Source organism: Montipora capricornis, chromosome 4, assembly GCF_036669925.1.
Source record: "Montipora capricornis isolate CH-2021 chromosome 4, ASM3666992v2, whole genome shotgun sequence".
Lineage (NCBI taxonomy): Eukaryota > Metazoa > Cnidaria > Anthozoa > Scleractinia > Acroporidae > Montipora > Montipora capricornis.
The window spans coordinates 53,563,790-53,581,289 of record NC_090886.1 but is presented as its reverse complement, the minus strand read 5'-3'; the positions used below and the strand labels follow the sequence as shown (position 1 = coordinate 53,581,289).

General features: G+C 38.9%; 2 protein-coding genes and 1 non-coding gene across 4 annotated transcripts in view; 1 reads left to right on the top strand and 2 right to left on the bottom strand.

Annotated features, from left to right (window-relative positions):
* The first annotated feature begins 892 nt into the window (after positions 1–892).
* Positions 893–8,704, top strand: LOC138047439 (uncharacterized). Of its 2 annotated transcripts, none has more exons than XM_068894292.1 (5): positions 893–1,032; positions 5,666–5,791; positions 6,786–6,968; positions 7,399–7,482; positions 7,785–8,704. In XM_068894292.1, exons 2-5 carry the CDS (start codon positions 5,726–5,728, stop codon positions 7,992–7,994), a joined length of 543 nt encoding a protein of 180 aa, XP_068750393.1. In that variant the 5' UTR covers positions 893–1,032; positions 5,666–5,725; the 3' UTR covers positions 7,995–8,704. The 2 variants fall into 2 exon arrangements, with proteins under 2 accessions (XP_068750393.1, XP_068750392.1); XM_068894291.1 differs by lacking the exon at positions 893–1,032 and adding an exon at positions 1,385–1,713.
* On the bottom strand, positions 3,043–3,115 carry Trnat-ggu (transfer RNA threonine (anticodon GGU)). Its single transcript has one exon. It is a non-coding gene; the product is annotated as a tRNA-Thr (tRNA).
* Positions 8,705–10,270: 1,566 nt separating the features above from the next.
* LOC138047437 (flotillin-2a-like) overlaps positions 10,271–17,500 on the bottom strand; it is a 13,221-nt gene continuing 5,991 nt past the window's right edge. The window contains exons 6-10 of the mRNA XM_068894289.1: positions 15,401–15,582; positions 14,075–14,120; positions 13,815–13,952; positions 13,329–13,478; positions 10,271–12,061 (exon numbers count right to left, since the gene is read on the bottom strand). Of these exons, the coding sequence (XP_068750390.1) occupies positions 12,032–12,061; positions 13,329–13,478; positions 13,815–13,952; positions 14,075–14,120; positions 15,401–15,582 (546 nt within the window). The 3' untranslated portion in view covers positions 10,271–12,031. The remainder of the gene's footprint in view (positions 12,062–13,328; positions 13,479–13,814; positions 13,953–14,074; positions 14,121–15,400; positions 15,583–17,500) is intronic.

The window sequence follows — 17,500 nt, the reverse complement described above, 5'->3', positions numbered from 1 at the left end:
AATAATATACTTACTAGCCATATATAAGCTTAGCTAGTACTTTGCTGGACAGACAACAGCGTTTGCTTTACCAGGGGATACACATATCACTGACTACGATTACCGGTGATATGCGTACCCCCGAGATATGTTGGGGATACACATATCACTGAACTGGCGATCTCGGCAGTGATATGTGTATCCCCTGGCTAGCGCGCTGTCGTCTGTCTAGTTTTTAAATTTGTCAGTGATTGGGAATCAATAATACTTGCTGTCAGTTGATGGAATATTTCATGCACTTACGTACTAGGCAGAAAAAACGCTAGTAGCTAGTAATTTGTTAGACAGGCGACACGCCGATAGGCCAGGGGATACATATATCACTACGATTGCGGTCACCAGTAATATGTGTATCCCCAAGATATATTTTTGTTTTGACGACAATTTCGATTCCTTTATATTTCCAGTAGATTGTTTGATGTTTGGTACTGGCCCATAAGAGTATTATCAGCCAAGGCATGAAATCCATTTGGTTTTACAGCTGTTTTTATTTACATGGACATGTCGGACTCACGAGTCGTGTCTTTACAGTTCTGATTGTGGAAGATGGTTCAGTTGCAAATCAATGGTTTCTAGTGTTGGTCTCTTGAAAAAATCATGTCTGATCTGTGTTCACCGATTTCCAAACATTAACACAAGTTAGCCGTAATTATTTATATTTTGGAGGGGAGGGGGGTGGGGGATACACATATCACTGGCCGCCATATTGGAGGGGGTACACATATCACTAGTGATATGTGTGCAGGGATACACATATCACGGGGGTACACATATCACTGCGACAGCGGCAAAAAAAGAAGTCACACGAAGAGATTAGGGGGCTAAGTTTAAGAAACGAGAGAAGAAACTGGAAGCAGGCGCATGTCGGCCGAGGAGTGAAGAAGTTGACGTGGAAACTGAATTGCTGTTGGTTTGTTAAGAGCTGGACTGCTGGTTTGTTGAAAGAATGAACTGTTGATTTGCTAAAGAACTGAACTGTTAGCTTAATTTCTAGTGAGTGGTAAAAGTATTATTGTTTATTAGAAACTTCGTAGAAAGTTTAGAATTGGTATTACTTTAAGAATTTTGGCCTGCAAAACTTGTATCTTTAAGAAAATAATCTTAAACATTTTTTTGGTATATATTTTATTTTGCGAGTTCTTGAGAAGGGGTTTGTGTGTGGTCATATCTATTATCCGTTTGCGTTTTGCTTTTACGTCGTGTTGAAGACGCACGTCACAGACAGACGATCACGTTTGTTTATTTTCGCAAATGCCTTCATACCTTACCCCTGACCACAAAAAGTTTTCCGTAGGAGTGAGGCTAATACTCAGTAGGGGAGAGCTGGAAACTAAATGCATGTTTCGTAGCATTTGCATTTGTCTTTTTTATTTTATTATTTGAAATGTCAACTGATGAAGGCCTCTGCTAATCCTTTAGAAACTGGTGGACACTGAAACATTTGCATTTGATCGGAACTCGTGAATCGCTTGGAGAAATACTAAGTTGTGAAACTTTATTCATAAGTTCGGTATAAAATGTGGAAGTTGCTCGCACACCTCTGATCAGGTGTGTGGTGTTGTGGCGTCGATCACATTTTTCCGAGAATGATCTTTAAAACTACTTATCTTGTAAGCTGATAAAAGGCCTTAAAGCAACGTGTAAGATACGTCCACTATGCCTCCAACACTGAGGGTAAGTAAATTAACTGACTAAGCGTCACTCAGTTTCTATGGTTGCAACCAACGTTGTAGCATGTAGTGTAAAGCTTACTTACTGTAAAGTGACGAGGCAAAAATAGTTTAACTCGACTACCACTTCGACATGCAAATCAAGTTAGCCTTACTCAGCAAGCTTTTAAAAAGTTGAATCTATTTATGGCAGTATATGACTTTTTGGCAGTTGGAGTGTTTTCTAGAAACAAAAATGTTGTTGACTCGTTTAACAAGGGAAGGGAAGCCTCTGTCTGCCATACTGGGCTTAGAAGTCAACCCTTTCCCGAGTAAATTTATTTATAGAACGCCTCCTTTGGGAGATTCAACCGGGCCACTGTGTTGTAAAAGCCAATCAAAACAAAGCTATGTCAGCGTCAAGGAAATTCTGATAATTTTCGTGGGAAAAACTTATTTGTAAAAATAAACTTATGGCCTGTTTATGTGGTCTCAGTTAACTGAGACAGCCCTCCTTCCTGAGACAACTTTACCGAGCCTTTATATGAGAATTGGGTGACCAAGACAAAGTCGACCCAACATAATTATGCATATATTTTAAGACGCATCTTCAAAAAATATATTATCAATTTGCCCTAATTTCTTTTTAGTTCGTTATTACGCATAGTTTCGTTTTCACATTCAGAAAGTGGACTGACAATCTTAACGGAAAAGTAATGCCTAGTTTAAATAAAAGGCTGTTTTTGAATTGAGAGTTTCCATTGACTGCGGTGTGAGAATTTTGGCGGAATTTTGGCATTTGAAAGCAAACGCTAGCAACTTGTATGAGCCCGCAAAATATTGCTTCTTTGATTTTTATTTCATGCGTGCACATTTAAGATTTTGCTGTCTTGTCTTGGGTAGTCGAGCCAAACTGTTTGCATGCGAAAAAGCTGTCTCGCCTGGCAGGGTTACCCTACCTGCCGAGGCAAGACAACTCGTCTCCCTGAGTTGTCTTGCCCTGCCAGGTTACTCCGGCAGAAAGGGTTGATTCAAGGAATTCGTGGAGATAGAGGCTTTCCTTGGTGAGCTTCAGTGGCCACTCCCCAGATCAGACATTTTATTTTTACTTAGTAAAATGGACTACCATGCATACCGGACTTTTTTCACTCCTACCAAAGTATACATGTAATGCCATAGTTTTGCTAACAAGTAGGTACACAGATCTTTTTGCTGTGTGATTGAAACAAGCAATGATGAAATGACATATGAAATGGATCATATATAAACTGCGGATATGAAATCAAGTGAAGCTATGATCCTCACGGTTATGAACGCAATTTTTGCAATTGCGTAAAGAAGCCTGAAAAATTCAGGACTTCAACAGGGTTTGAACCTGTGACCTCGCAATACCAGTGCGACGCTCTAACCAACTGAGCTATGAAGCCACTGACGTTGGGAGCTGGTCATTTGTGGGTTCCAAAATTGCGTTCATAACTCCGAGGATCATAGCTTCACTTGATGAAACAAGCAAAGTAGCAAACAAAATTTCATGTGTAACTTACAACAACAACAACAACGTGAAAGTTGGAAAATTAGCAAAAAGTATTACAGTTCCAATTTTAAAACAAACAAAAATTCTCCATACCTCTCATGCATAAAATTATAAATATCCTGGACCCATCTTCCCTGACAGGAATAAGCTAAAGGGTTGGAAAGCAGGCTCATATAGAGGGGGTGTGCATGCACGGGATGTAAGGAGGATTGTAAGGAGGCAGTGCGGCCAAGTGGTTAGGATGCTTGCCTTGAGATCCGGGGAATGATCCCAGGTTCAAGACTCGTTCTGACGACTCGTTGAATTTGTTCCTGGTAGTCCCTGGTTCAACTTCTTGTCTGCACTTGTAAATAGCCAACGGCTTTGCCTCCGGCCAGTTGGGATTCGTAACAGTTGTTGTTGTGTTCTTTCGTTTTGTTCATAGTGTTTCATTGGGCCTGAAAATGTCCTACAGGGAGTGGTCAATTAACTATGTATTGTATGTATGTGCTTGTAGTCCCCTGCAGATGCCAAAGGTCTACAATTTGGTAAACAACATCTAACATTCAAATTGCAGTCTGACTGAAAAGAAAAATTACCATTACATTTAACCCATTGACTCCTGGGAGTGAGACTTGAGATTTTACTCTGACTAACACCAGGGCCTGGTTGCTCGAAAGGCGATTAACTTAATCCAGGGTTATCGTAAACTTTTGTTTGATGTTTTCACCTTTTTGGTGAAAGTTTCTTTTGCCTAGTTTTGTTTTTCAAGATTGACTTCTTCTAATGTAAAGTTTTGCAGAATATCAGCGTTGAACAGCATGTGGGAGTAGAGAAACAAATTCCTTGGTTAATTTTTAATCTGGGATTAGCGCTCATCGGCTTTTGAACAACCCGGCCCAGACGATTTTACTCACCAATGGGGTCAATGGGTTAAGAGGAGCCAGCTAATGACGAAGTCAGATTCCCAAGGCCCTTTTAAGTTTTCTAATTATCATCAACACATTCCTCAAGATATGTACCACTTTTTTTTTTTTTGAACAAGCTAAGCTGCAAGTGGGAAAGAAAAATAACTGTTTTACAGAAGCTAAATTGCATACGAAAGGTCATGCACGAGCCAAGTAACATATTATTATCTAGAAGACATTGTGAATCTGTACTGCAAAACACTTACGGAGGGTGTGGCTGGAGATACCTTGTAGAGATAACTTTACTGATCTAACTAAGGGCTTTAGCAGAGATTCCACCCCTCCCTTTTTGGCTGGAAACCTCCCATTTTTGGTAAAGATTTTAGTCCTCTCATTTTCGCTCAACTAACCAAAGAAAGATGGTATTTTCTTTGTTTAACCAGTCTTTTTAGCACGATTCTTTGCCATTTTTCTGTGGTGGCTCAGCTATTTTTACCCTTTTGGCATTGTAGCATGAGCCTGTGGTAATTTTGGGCATGTTAATGCACAGGGATGCCTCAACATTGTGCAAGGTTTGCGTTTATTCCTGGGACAATAGGCCCTTTGCAGGCTGCTTGCCATCCAGCAGCTGTTTTCCATATAAATCTTTTTGTATTTTTTTTAACATTAAAATCACTGTAAAATCTCTCACCTAAATGTCAGTGGCCTCAAAATTGACATTCTTCCTAATTTCATCATGCTCTTTCCATTTCTGGCATCTATTTTGTATCGCGGCCGTTTTTATGATTGTCAAGGTCACGTGACACTGTCGTGCAAAGGGACTATTGGGCTTTTCCTTTCACTGCTTGATAAAAACTCTACTATTTTCTAATAACCTAGATCTCAAAATGCAGGAAATGGCATCTTAGAGGCACATGTCTTTAAAATCTTCCCAGTGGGAGCATGCCCTCTGACTCTCCTAGAGAGTCATGCTTGCAGCGCTTGTGGGTGCAGCTACTAACACAGTTCCTAAAACCTCCCTTTACCTTAGTTGACAGCCTGAGGGTTGGAATTTCTGTAGTAATCTGACCTACTGATTTACAAATAAACATTTAAAAAGTTTGGAATGCTCCAAAAGTGTTCTTTTCCATTATTACAATTTCTGTGAGTTGCCACTAACCTTGGAAAACATTTCAGGTAATGAAGAAATAATTTGTCCATAGTTAAGTCCACTTAAGCCTGTGTGACTACCATCTTCTCACTGGGAACATACACATAATTACACACACACACAAAAAAAAAGGCCCTGCAGGAGGGTTGCAGAGTTGTTCAGGCCAAAAAGCTTATTTTAAATTCTCAATATTACTGGAACAGCATCTTTTGGTCATTCGCTAGAATCAAAATAAAGAAATGCATAAAGCCAAAGTGTGAATGAATTTTCCATTTGTTCAGAAATTCTGGGAAGTCAGGTCAAGGAAATTGCCATTTGATTCCTTGCTTTTCTGGCATTTTTGATGGAAGGAAAAATAGCCTTGATAGTCTCATTAGACAACATTTTCTTTTATGTCGCTCCACAGCCTACCCCATCTCCCACCAACAGTAGTACCAGTAAAGACTTGCCGATAGCTGCAATTGTAATGATAGGTGTTGGTGCTTACCTTGGTTTGGTTCTTCTTTTTCTTCTGGTCAGACAGTGCTTGAAGGTTGGTTGTCATTCTTCTTTTAACATTGTCTTTGATTGATAATATTAAATTAATTTTTATAAAATTGTGGTTCTTTGTCCATGAACGAAGTAGCAATTAATTTAAAGTTTGAAACGTACTTGTCATATAAATTATGCTAAGGCAGATCAACAGATCATTCAAATAATATGATAAAATTTTCTTTTTTAACCCATTCATTCCTCAGGGGCCCCAGAGTGCCCCCTCCTTATGAGTAAATTTGGCGTTAGACATGGTAAATTAAATCTAGTAAGTCTCACTCTCAGGTGTCAATAGGTTAAAATAATACATAAAAAATGATGACCATTTAAGATCATCGTAGACTTGGCATATCTCTTGGCTCTCGAAACAAGTGCAAACAATGCTATCAAATTTGTCAGAATCTGAAGCAAGTAAAATCTACATGTAGTAAGTCTCACTTCCAGGAGTCAATAGGTTAAATACATAAGGCAGTGTGGCCCAGTGGTTAGGGTGCTTGCCTTGGGATCCAAAGATCCTAGGCTCTGCTCTGCTCCCGCTCTGACTACTCATTGAATTTGATCCTGGTAGTCCCTGGTTCGACTTCCCAGCTGCACTTGTAAATAGCCAACTGGTTTGCCTCTGGCTCGTTGTGATTCTTAACAGTAACTGTTGTTGTTGTTGTTCTGTTCTGTCATTTCGTTGTGTTTCATTGGCCCTGAAAAGCCCCTATGGGGAGCTGTATGAAGTATGTATTGTATTGTATAAAAAATGATGACCATTTAAAGACCATCGTAGACTTGGAATATCTCTTGGTCATCAAAACAAGACTAGTGCAAAAAATGCCATCAAGTTTGTCAGAATTTGAAGCAAATACACAATAATACCTAGACATACTCTTCATTGGTTTTGGCTTTGCTTCCGAATGGTTAAAAAACTGGGGAGAGATTTTCACACCAAAATATTGACACTCAAGTGGACACTACTCAAGATAGCTTGTGAATCTTTTTTTTTTCAGTCCCAAGGAGTGAGCATTTGTCCAGCATGGGTATCTGAGTTTTTTTGTGGAAAATGTTGTGGAAATGAGGATAACACACAGCGTAGTTGTCTATGTGCTTGCTTTGTACCTATGGCAGAAATGTGTGATTGTGCTACACCAAGCAAGAAGTCTTGTTTGGACACTGTCTGCCCCACAAAACAGGTAATATAGTTTAAAATTTAATAGAATTATTCAACTTGCAGCCATATTGGTTCGTAGTAAAGCTAAGTTTATTTTTTATTTTGGGAAAGGGAAGATGGAATTCTTTCTTCTTTTTCCAACATAATTTAATAATTTTAAAATATAATGGTCCCATCCCCCTTTCCTTGTAATCTCTTAACCATAGTCAGGTGATCATTCCTAAAGAAGAGTCCACAGTTTGGGATGGCTATGAGAAATCCTAGATCTTCCTCTCATCTTATAATGTATTAACCCATGGACTCCTATTATTGAGACTTTGGTAGATTTTACTCTGTCTTACACCAGACAATCTTACTCGTCAATGGGGCATGGTTCAGGTGTCAATGGTTAATATTGGTGCATACAGTTACAGTAGTGTAGTCATAGTAACCAAATCTTTTCCTTTTGCAAGTGGTGTGATGATACATTCTGTTGTTGTATGAATGCCGAGCCAGGAGGAGCCATTTGTCAGGACTGTAAAGGGCCAGAGTGTGCGGTATGAATTTTAGCCATGTACAGTATAGCTTGTGAACATTTATTTAATTTGTTTGAAGCCATCAGTTCTTTGCACACAGAAAGATACAGAATAAGCTGTGTTCTTGGTCCACAAAAAAAATAGTTCTTTGCTTTGAAAAATAGGAGGTAAAAATTACTATCATTGGGTATAAGCGACAGGCACTCAGTCAGATTTAATGCCAGGACTTAATTATCTTAATGTACCCCTTTGTGATCAGCGAATCACAGTTAAGTTTGCATACTACACTAAAATAACCCCTTAATTTACCTTTTTTTTTTCAGTTTGGTGGCTGTAACTGTGCATGTGACTGTTCACCTCCAGAGTGTGATTCCATTAACTGTATTTGCTTCAAAATTGACCTCTCTGGAGGTCAAGCTGCACAACGTCAACAACAACAGCAGATGGAGCTTCAGAGACAGATACAACAGCTACAACAACTTCAAATGCAGCAACAGCAATTTCAACAACACCAGCAGGCTTATCCCAGATAACAGCATGCCATTGAGGACACCTTAACAGTGATCCAATAGCTCTGCAACATAATGTACAGCCTCATCTCTGAAATCACCTCGCACATAATTGCACAAAGTATTATATAATGTTTGACTTTGCAAGACACAGTTACAACCTTGCAATAAAGTCAATGCAGCCAGAGATCAAGTGTAATAGGCCTTTTGCAGCTAAGCCATCACGTGACCTACTTTCATAAAATTATGGGCTATAGCTTAACAAATGCCAGAAATGGAAAAAGCATGTCGAGAATATCAAAATGGCCAAATTTGAGGCCCCCATCATTAAAAGGTGAGATCTTATGACAGTCTGAAGTTTTAAAAGAATAAGAAAATTTGTATGGAAAATATTGCTGGAGAGCAAGACCTTGCTCTCCAGCAACATTTCCCATACAAAACTTCTAAATTTTCCGAAAATTCAAACTGTCAACTCAAACTTGGCCATTTTGGTATTTTCGATGCGCTCTTTCCATTTCTGGCATTCTGTAAGTTATAGCCCATAATATAAAAATTATCTAGGAAAAATTTGGTCATGTGACCCCAGCTGCAAAAGATCATAACTCATAGGGGTGGGGAATTTGATCGCTAGCCTCTATTTCATGTTACATTTCCATGTGGATTGATAAATCATGGCAGAGACAAACTTGGCTTCAATCAAAACAGAGGTATTAAATAGACATTTTAAATTGAAATATTCTCTGACTGTGTTTCTCTACAAGTAACATGCAGTTGATCCACATCGACAAAATGTTACAGTCTAATAGACCTACATTAGAGGTTTATTGATAATAATTTGACATCTAAATTTGTCAACTTTGTGATTGGTTCTCTTTGGCTATTACCTGTTACCTGTCCTCCTCGTGCCTCATGACATGTAGGGCCTTGGTTCTCTTTGGTGCCGTTTATTAAACCATGTACTTCAGAAGCATAATAGAAGCTACTGAAAAGTTAAAACAGTAATCTGGTAATTTTCCCGGGGGTGGGGGCATTTGAATAAACACTTTCCAAAAACTCAAATGCCCGGTGTGTTGCCGGGGGGGGGGGATTATGTTGAAGCTTCCATTTGACTGGTACATAAACCCCCAGACAATCAAGCTTGAAGAGTTTGCGTGCAGTTCAGCGTTTGAGCACATGCTAAGGTAGCAGATCATAATACGTGAATGCTATCAATTGACACTCAATCCTTTCACGTGGTTGACATGAAAAGTCAATCATTTTTTGTGCGCAGATTACGGCAGGAAACAAGGAGAAGCGATTTTAAAATCAATTTTTCAGAATTATTTTTTTTAGGAAAATATACTTCACAGCCTACCAATTCAAGATTTGCAAAAACAAAAAAATTGAACGAAACACCCAAATTTACCTTTACAGAGACCTTAATAACGGTATTTTTTAAATTACAAACTCATCATTGCCCTGTTAACATCCAATTTCTTGACCAGTGTGTTCACCCAGAAATCGCTTTAAAGCAAGGTACCGGTAAGTGCTTTAATACATTCGGTCACAGTTTTTCGCTATACAGACTGCCCAGCTAGCAAATAACATATTTTTGTCATTTTTCAAACTCGTTAATAATTCATAAGCCAAAAACGAAAGAAATCACTGCCATGAAGGAAGTTTGGATATGTGGTCTTAACTCAACAAAAAATTTGCCAATTTTGCTGCCAAATACCTCTTAAAATACCGATTCTTTTGAAAAGCAATATCAAACACTCAAAATAGTGTTTCATCAGATATCCAAACACCTTGAAATCGGTCAAAAAACTCAGCCTTGAGCCTCTTTTTTCAACTTACTTCTCGGTATTTGGATATCCAATGAAACACTCCTTCTCGTGTTTGATATATTATTAGGAATGTAGCCTCTACCCTACCATCGGTATTCTCTTTGAATAGTCTGCAAAAAGCCATGAAAAGTCCTCTCGGACATGATGACATTGAGATTGTAACAAAAACAATCTACCTTTGGGATATAACCAGCCGAAATGGGTTAGTTGAATGGAAACATAATTGTGAAAAAAATTTTTCAAGTTAATGTGATCGAATTGTGAATTATTTTATTTGATTTTATTTTGTTTTAACATGAACATGAAATAATTTATTGACTTATCTGCGACATGTGACAAGTCTCAATATTTATAAGTGAAGGTGTTTGACCAGGGGGTCTAGGGGACCCTCTTTAAAGCTATTTCATGCTCATCACGCTCAGGCGGAAAGCCCTCTGATTTCTTGGGACAAGACAAAGTTAAAAAAACAAAAAGTCATGTAGTGAATACATTTATTTTGCATCCAAAACTTGTAATAGTATGAGCCACTAAAATGTAACGCTACAGTTAAATAGTATGGAAACGGTAAAGAATGAGATCAAACCAACATGTTCACTGATGTATTGACAGATACACACTGGTGGGGATTGGATTTATTACCATTTCCAATAGTGCTGCCAAAACCTTATTTGCACATCATATTTCCAAAAACTGCACTGCTACAGAAAAGGATTTTTTTAATCTTTACAATGAAAGAATCCTTCACTGCCTCCTACAAAAGGACTCTGGACACAGCATCTGATTAGATGGATGGCTGTTATGCCAGGAACAATATGGACAGTAAAGCTAATAATAACTATTAGTATAATAATGACACAGGTGGTTATGGAAATTTTCTGCACTGATTGACTGCCGTTGAGGTGATTATTTTGCGATAATCATCTAAGCAGTTTTTCAAAATGGCCGCAAGCTGTTTGTCAAGGTGATGGACAAAGAAATTAATTGTTTTAAAGAAAATGCATCTTTTCTTAAAATAATCCCCTCAGGCTTGGTGAATAAAAACCGAGACTTCATCTTGGTTTTTATTCACTGATATTCACCAAGCCTTCGGCGAATAATTGTTTAATAGTTATTACTAGAGTATCACCCTTGGTTTTACTGTTTTAAAACACAACTGAGCACAATATGCTGCAAATTAACTATGGTTGCTTTCTAATATTACAGAATTGCAACCAAAATCTTGACAGGACAAAATCCTAAAAATGGTCTAACAAAAATAGCACATTATATAGTAATAAGAATGTCTATAGAAAAACTGTAAAAACAAAACAACCTCTAAATGGTTATGTGAAAACGTTTTAGCAACACAAAAGACAAGAACAGTATGGCACATCAAAATACCATGACTTTTCACAACAAAATATATTGAAGAGCAAAAGACAGGATAGCTTTGTCTTTTCAAGGAAAAAAATAGTTCATTACAACACTTGCTTGTTTTAAGATCCTGGGAGTGAGATTTTACTCTGTCTAATGCCAGCAGATTTGACCTCTTGAACTTACAAAGTACCCTAAGTAATACCCACTCTGACAGATAACAGTGAAAGGAGAATATTGCTGTCACACTAAAAAAACATGATAACACACCTAACACATTCTGAATTATATGCTTTTCTAACCACAGCTCAGCCCTCACCTTGCAACACAAAATCACAAAGTTCCTGTTATATCACTAGGTGTTCATGATTAGCACATGTGCTTGACAGTAACAGGACAGCATAGACCACTTTGTAGGATAGTTGTTCATTACATTTTATTTATAAGAGCTGTTGTGACATGATTTGCTGAGGTCGAAACTTCCCACTTCAAGAGAGGTTTTGACCAAATCATTCCTGTGCTGTAATGCACAGATGACACTTTTAAAACTGAGATTATGTCTTGCCCTCCAGAAGACTCAAGGGGCCGGGGTGCATGCATTCCTTAATGATAGTGTAAATGAAAGTGAAAACGTTAAATAATTTGGAGTACAATCATTATATCAGCCAAATTTTTAAAGCTACATAGGAGTTATCACTAATATACAGGGTGAGGTTCCAATAACCTCACTCTTAAACGCTGGCAACAATGCAAATGTTATTGAAATGTTTGAAATGTTCTTTGAAAAACTGCACAAAACTTAGCATTTACATCATGAACTCCATAACTACATTCTAAAAATTATGAGCGAGTTATAATATTAATAAGCTTAGTAGGAATTTCTCATTTTGCCCCTGGTATTTTCCCAATGACCTGAAAAACAATGAGAATAATGTTAACACGACTATTTCCTTGTGCTTTCTCATTTTAAGTGGGAGTATTTTGATAAGCTTCAGTTACAAAATGTGTCATCATCATCACTGACAGGGCTTGATATTATGACCAATACAGTGAAATTTGCAACTGAATTTTTCCATTTGACTACAATAACTGGAGGAGTCACACATTTGTGACTTGTTTCACCTTCGCTATCACAAAATAAAAGGGTTATTATAAATAGCGACCACTTTGTCGCTACTTTTGCCAAAATAAATTTTAAAAATGAAAAAATAAATTTTCTAGTTGTAAATTTTGTTTCAATCTGAAGGTATGGGGCAAAATCGTTGTGTAATGCACTAGTCAATGTAAATCCCTCCATAACCCTGGAAAAGGCGGGACATTAAGGGGACAAAACCCGATATGCAGCTTCTTGAACAAGATTTGCGCTTCGGGAACCGAACCGGGAAATTCCTCTGCTAGAGGATTGGAGTCTAGATCTGGGACCAAACCATACAGCGACTAAAATGACAGAGTTTTTCTCTGTCCTTGTTTTGGCCCATTTCTATTAGTAGGGCTAACGCTCACATGGTACATATGGGGTAGAAACTTAGCACTCCACATTACAATCAAATAAGTTAAGTCTGTTTTATTCTGACTTACTTTTTGCTTGATATCCAAAAATTACTTAAGTCACTGAATAGAAACCTTGATGACTGTTTTATTTTGTTATTAGTGATTTTTTTTATATAACTTCACTATAAACCATTGCAATAAAATATTAAACATGGTAAAAAAATTGGTAAAAAGTTTAAAATGCAACATTTTGACTTGACTTAAGTCATTATCAAGCAATGAAAATAAAAATGAACTCCAAAATATAATGATTACTAATAATTATTTGTACTTATTATTTCTTTTTTTTTACCATGTTTAATATTTTATAGTGAAGTTATGGAATGGAAATATTGCACTGGGGTGGGAAAATTAGCTTACCTTTTGTCTAAGGTCCAGCCCCGGTTGGGGGGGGGGGGGGGTTGGGGGGGGGAAGGAGGAAGGGGTTATTTACATTGGCAGGTGCATAATTTAGTTGGGATGTTATAGGCACAGCAGCAATTCCTCAATCATTAAATTTTGTCATTTTCAGCAGTTTCTTTAGACATGCCCATTGCCCTGATACATATTTCAACTAAAATTTGTGAACTTGCGACTAACTTTTTGCATCTTGTCACACAATCATCAATATCCTTTACAGAGCACCTACCCCACTCAAATCAACTCCAGTTAAGGCCTGCACTGCAGGAGGCAGCTGGCTGACAAGTTTAGAAACTTCCCCTGTAACATTTGAGGACTGATCTCCCACAATCACGATTTGATCTGTCTTGGCAAGAGGTGCAGCAACTTCTGCTGCCACCTGCGAGGCAAATTACAAACAAGAGAATCAATGATTACTTTTAAGAGTACAGAACAAATTTTGAATGCACTCCAATTACCTTCGTATTACATAACTAACACCCTAATATGTTTAAGTGGAAACCCCCTAAAAATAAATATTGCCAAGTTCAAGACAAGTCTAGAACCATGACTGGTCAATGTCACTGAAACTATTTTGTAAGTATATCATGTTTCATCTACAGAGTTTGGATTGATCAGAAAAATGACAGAAAGAGAAACAGTTTGGCTAAGCCTTGTTCTCACTACACATGAAAGAACTCATAGAGATCTACATGTTCAAATAACTTAGTTATACCTTAGGCAATGCTTCCAGGACTAAAGCAGTCATGGCGGCATCTCCATACATCTTGTAAGCTGCAGCTTTCTGCCTCATACGCTCAGCCTCAGCTTTACCAATTGCTTCAATAGCAGTAGCTTCAGATGAGCCTGTCAACTGTTTGTCAAATGAAAGTTTAGTGTGCTACAAAACATGACTCCACAAATTCAATGAGATAGAATGGAAAACCTTGGTAGCCTTTTCACAATAACCATGCAAAGGTAATAATGTTATCGTACCTTAATCTTCTCAGCATCTGCCTGAGCCTTGGAGACAGTCTGGGTTCTAGGATATTAACCATAAACGTTAACCGTAAATGAGTTTGATACCATTCCCTCCAGTACATCACAGCACTGCATTGTACATGTATGTACATTATATCTTTGCCTTTAATTAAACTCAGTCAAAAACTACTACAAAAACCACCGATATGTGGAATGGGCCCACTTTAGTTAAACCTTTTGATAAAATTCCTTTCCCATGGTGAGCAGGAGCCAGCTTTTGCCGTCAAGGTGTACTGGAACAACCACAACAATGGAAAGATATGTTGTCAAAATCATGAGTCCCGGGGGAAAATGGATAAAATTGTTCTTGTCCAGCCAAGAGGTTGCAAGTGCAACCATGGACTCGCTGTTACTTTGAGTGCAAGTTTTGTTCCCTGGCCTAAAAAGTAGGGTCCAACACAAAACCTCTCAATAATTTAAAGTGGGTGTGGCAGTGACTCAGTAATGTCCCCATTAACCCAATGAGCCCTGAGAGAAACACTTAATAGATTTTACTCTGCCTAATGCCAGACGATTTTACTGGTCAATGGGGCGAGTCCTAGAGCGTTTGAGGTGTGAATGGGTCAATTAATTAACTGAAAATAGGAAAAATATTAGTTTTGTAGCATTACGCTAAAATTATGCTATAAACGTGGCCATTATGCCGGCATTATGCTCGATGCTCTGACTGTGCCATAATGCCCAAAATTATGCCGGTGTAATGTGTCTAACCCAGTGTTCCAGACAGGTGATGGGTCTCGGGTCAAAAACCCGACAAGATCAGCTGCATGACCCGACAAATTAATGGAAAATTATAATAATCTGGTGGGATCAGTGGGAATTGACCTGTTGGAATTCCCTATTGGCACCCTGTCTTAAAATCTTATTTGGAACACTGCTAACCCTACTGGCCAGACCGACATTCAGGGTCTTAAAATAACTGAGGAGAAAGTGCTGCCTTTGTAATTACCCCACAAATGGTTACACTTTTAAGTCTTCTAAGATAAGGACTATAACCTGTAGGCTAGGCTGTCTCAACACCCTTCCTATGAACCACCACGAGACTTTGTGATATGTGCGGTAACTAAATCCTAAACCACATTCATTCAAAAAAGAGAGAGAACCTGGTTGAATATGTATCAACAATCCTTGCATGTTTGATTGAATGTAACTGAAGACAGTTCATACATTGTAGAAGAGTTGCTCTCACTGCTTTGGGGAACTGCAATTACAGTGAAAGCCTGCAGATTTTTTAGGTACCCATTTTGAACTCAGCTTGCTGTACTTATTAATTTTACACACCTTCTTCCTTGTGCAATGGTTTCCACCTTGTAGCTCTCTGCCTCAGCTGGTCTTCGCACCGTAGCAACCAACTCCTTGTCTTTCCTGGCAACTTCCTTCTCTTCCACTTCTATTTGCTTCTTTCGTTCCACAATATCAATTTGGATTTCTTCTGACCTGATCTTTTGTTTCTCTTTAGCAGCCTAAAAGAGTATGTGCAATTTCATTCTTTAATAAGGGAAAACAGAGTACAAAGGCCAACAAGAAAATGCCGGCAGGTTATTGACACAACACTACAAGCAAGACGAGCTTAAAAATTCGTGTCCAGAGGGCATGACTAAAGGTCCGCACACACAAGTGGACTTCTTGTAGGGTCTAGTTCTTGTGAAGTTTATATGATGGGACCAAGCGTGGGGACAAATCCCTTCGAAATATTCGCATGATACAAAAACGCAATGGTTGGGGCGCTCATCCAAAAAATAATTTCGTGGGATGTAGCATAGGAGGGGTCTCACATGGATTCCAAATCTTTGCAATTACTCAAATTTACTCAGCGGTGAAAGAATGTTATCGATAAAGTTAACAATGGTGCTCTTAATTCGGCTGTACCCAATAAAAAAAAATTGATTGAGAACTCCAAAATTATATAGTAAAATACACGATTGATTCTCAAGGCTAACCTGCAAAAAAGGTGAAATTTTCGTTTTATGAAACCCATGGTTCCTTGCAAAGCCAAGCAAAACGAAAGTCATGCAATCTTCTCAGAAAAGTGTTTAGTTGCTTATCGTTGGTTAATACTTTGGTGTACAGTAAAAGACAATAGACACAACTTGGGCATAAACGAGGGGCAGGGTATGTACTGGCAAGGTGCGGATAATACCCAGCCCCGGTATGGACAACCAGATGAGGGGCCTTGGCAACTAGCCGAGGGGGTGCCTCATGCCTGTATTGCAAGGCGGGCATAGTGGCTGGCATAATATCCTGTGGCCAAGTTAACCCAGTCCAGCAAAGTAACAATATGCCCCCGCCCTAACAGGGCTTCAGCACAGAGCTGAAGGGGTGCCAAGGGCAGCAATTCCCTGCCCAAAATGCCGAGATAGACGAGGAGTGCCCTGTGCAAAGCCCATTCAGTGGTTTTGCTCCCAACGTGACAGGGAGAAAGAATGATTGACCCCATCTCCACAGAGTTGCAATAGTGAAAGGCAAACATTGCCTGCCCCAAGGGTGAAAGGAGAGAACAGGCAAGTGGAGATAGGGGTCAAAAGTATGACATGAGCATAAAGAACCAAAGCCAATGGGCATTGCATAGAGACCGGAGGGGATAGGACCCTTGCACAAAACATTTGAACATGAACACGATGGCATAAAGCCCAAGGAAAAAGAATGTTACAGAAAGCCCTCAAGTGCCAAGTGGGCCTTTTTTCGTTTTTGTTTTAGAGAAGAAGCATGGCATTAAGCTTAGGATAGTGCTTTCACTCATGCGATGGCTGGCATGTGGCTGAAAAAGGAATTAAAGGCAATTGTATAAAGAAGAAATGAGGGGAGGGGGAGGATAGTGCAAACATATGCAGCAAGCTTCAAGGGGGATGTCAACATGATTGCTGTACCCATAGATGAAAACAATATACATATAGGTTCAGGACGATACAGCAAAATATGAATAAAGTTATCCAAGCAACTGTTCAGTGAGATACTCTAGTGTTCTCAAGGATTCCAGGGGATTGTGAGCAGGAAGAGCAAGAGACTGATGACTGAGGAACCTGACATATTGTTTCCTTGGGAGTCCTGATGTAAGACAGTTGAGAATGCAAGTGGCTCTGGCAGTTGTAGCGGCACCAATACTAAAGCTGTGAGAGGCATAGGAGGTGCTGTCAATGTCGCAAAGGTTTAAGAGAGTCCATAAGTTGTTGGTGTGTGAAGTCTGGGTGACATTTGGTCCGCAAGAGAAGCTGAAGAGTACCTGGCCAGGGTCTTGAGTTGCAGTTTGGAGCATATAATCTTGCAGGGCAGTGGATGCACACAGGTCTGAGTTTGACCTTGCAATAGTGAGCCTGGCTGTCTCCCAGAAAGGGTCAATTTTGGTTTTGGATGTTGTCTGTTCCAGTAAGATGGGACTGGGGG

What these genes read in the sequence shown, in the direction of transcription:
- LOC138047439 (XM_068894291.1), top strand. An exon ending in CTGTCTGCCCCACAAAACAG is followed by an intron (nt 6,969 to 7,398) that starts GTAATATAGTTT and finishes TCCTTTTGCAAG; the next exon opens with TGGTGTGATGATACATTCTG. An exon ending in GTAAAGGGCCAGAGTGTGCG is followed by an intron (nt 7,483 to 7,784) that starts GTATGAATTTTA and finishes TTTTTTTTTCAG; the next exon opens with TTTGGTGGCTGTAACTGTGC.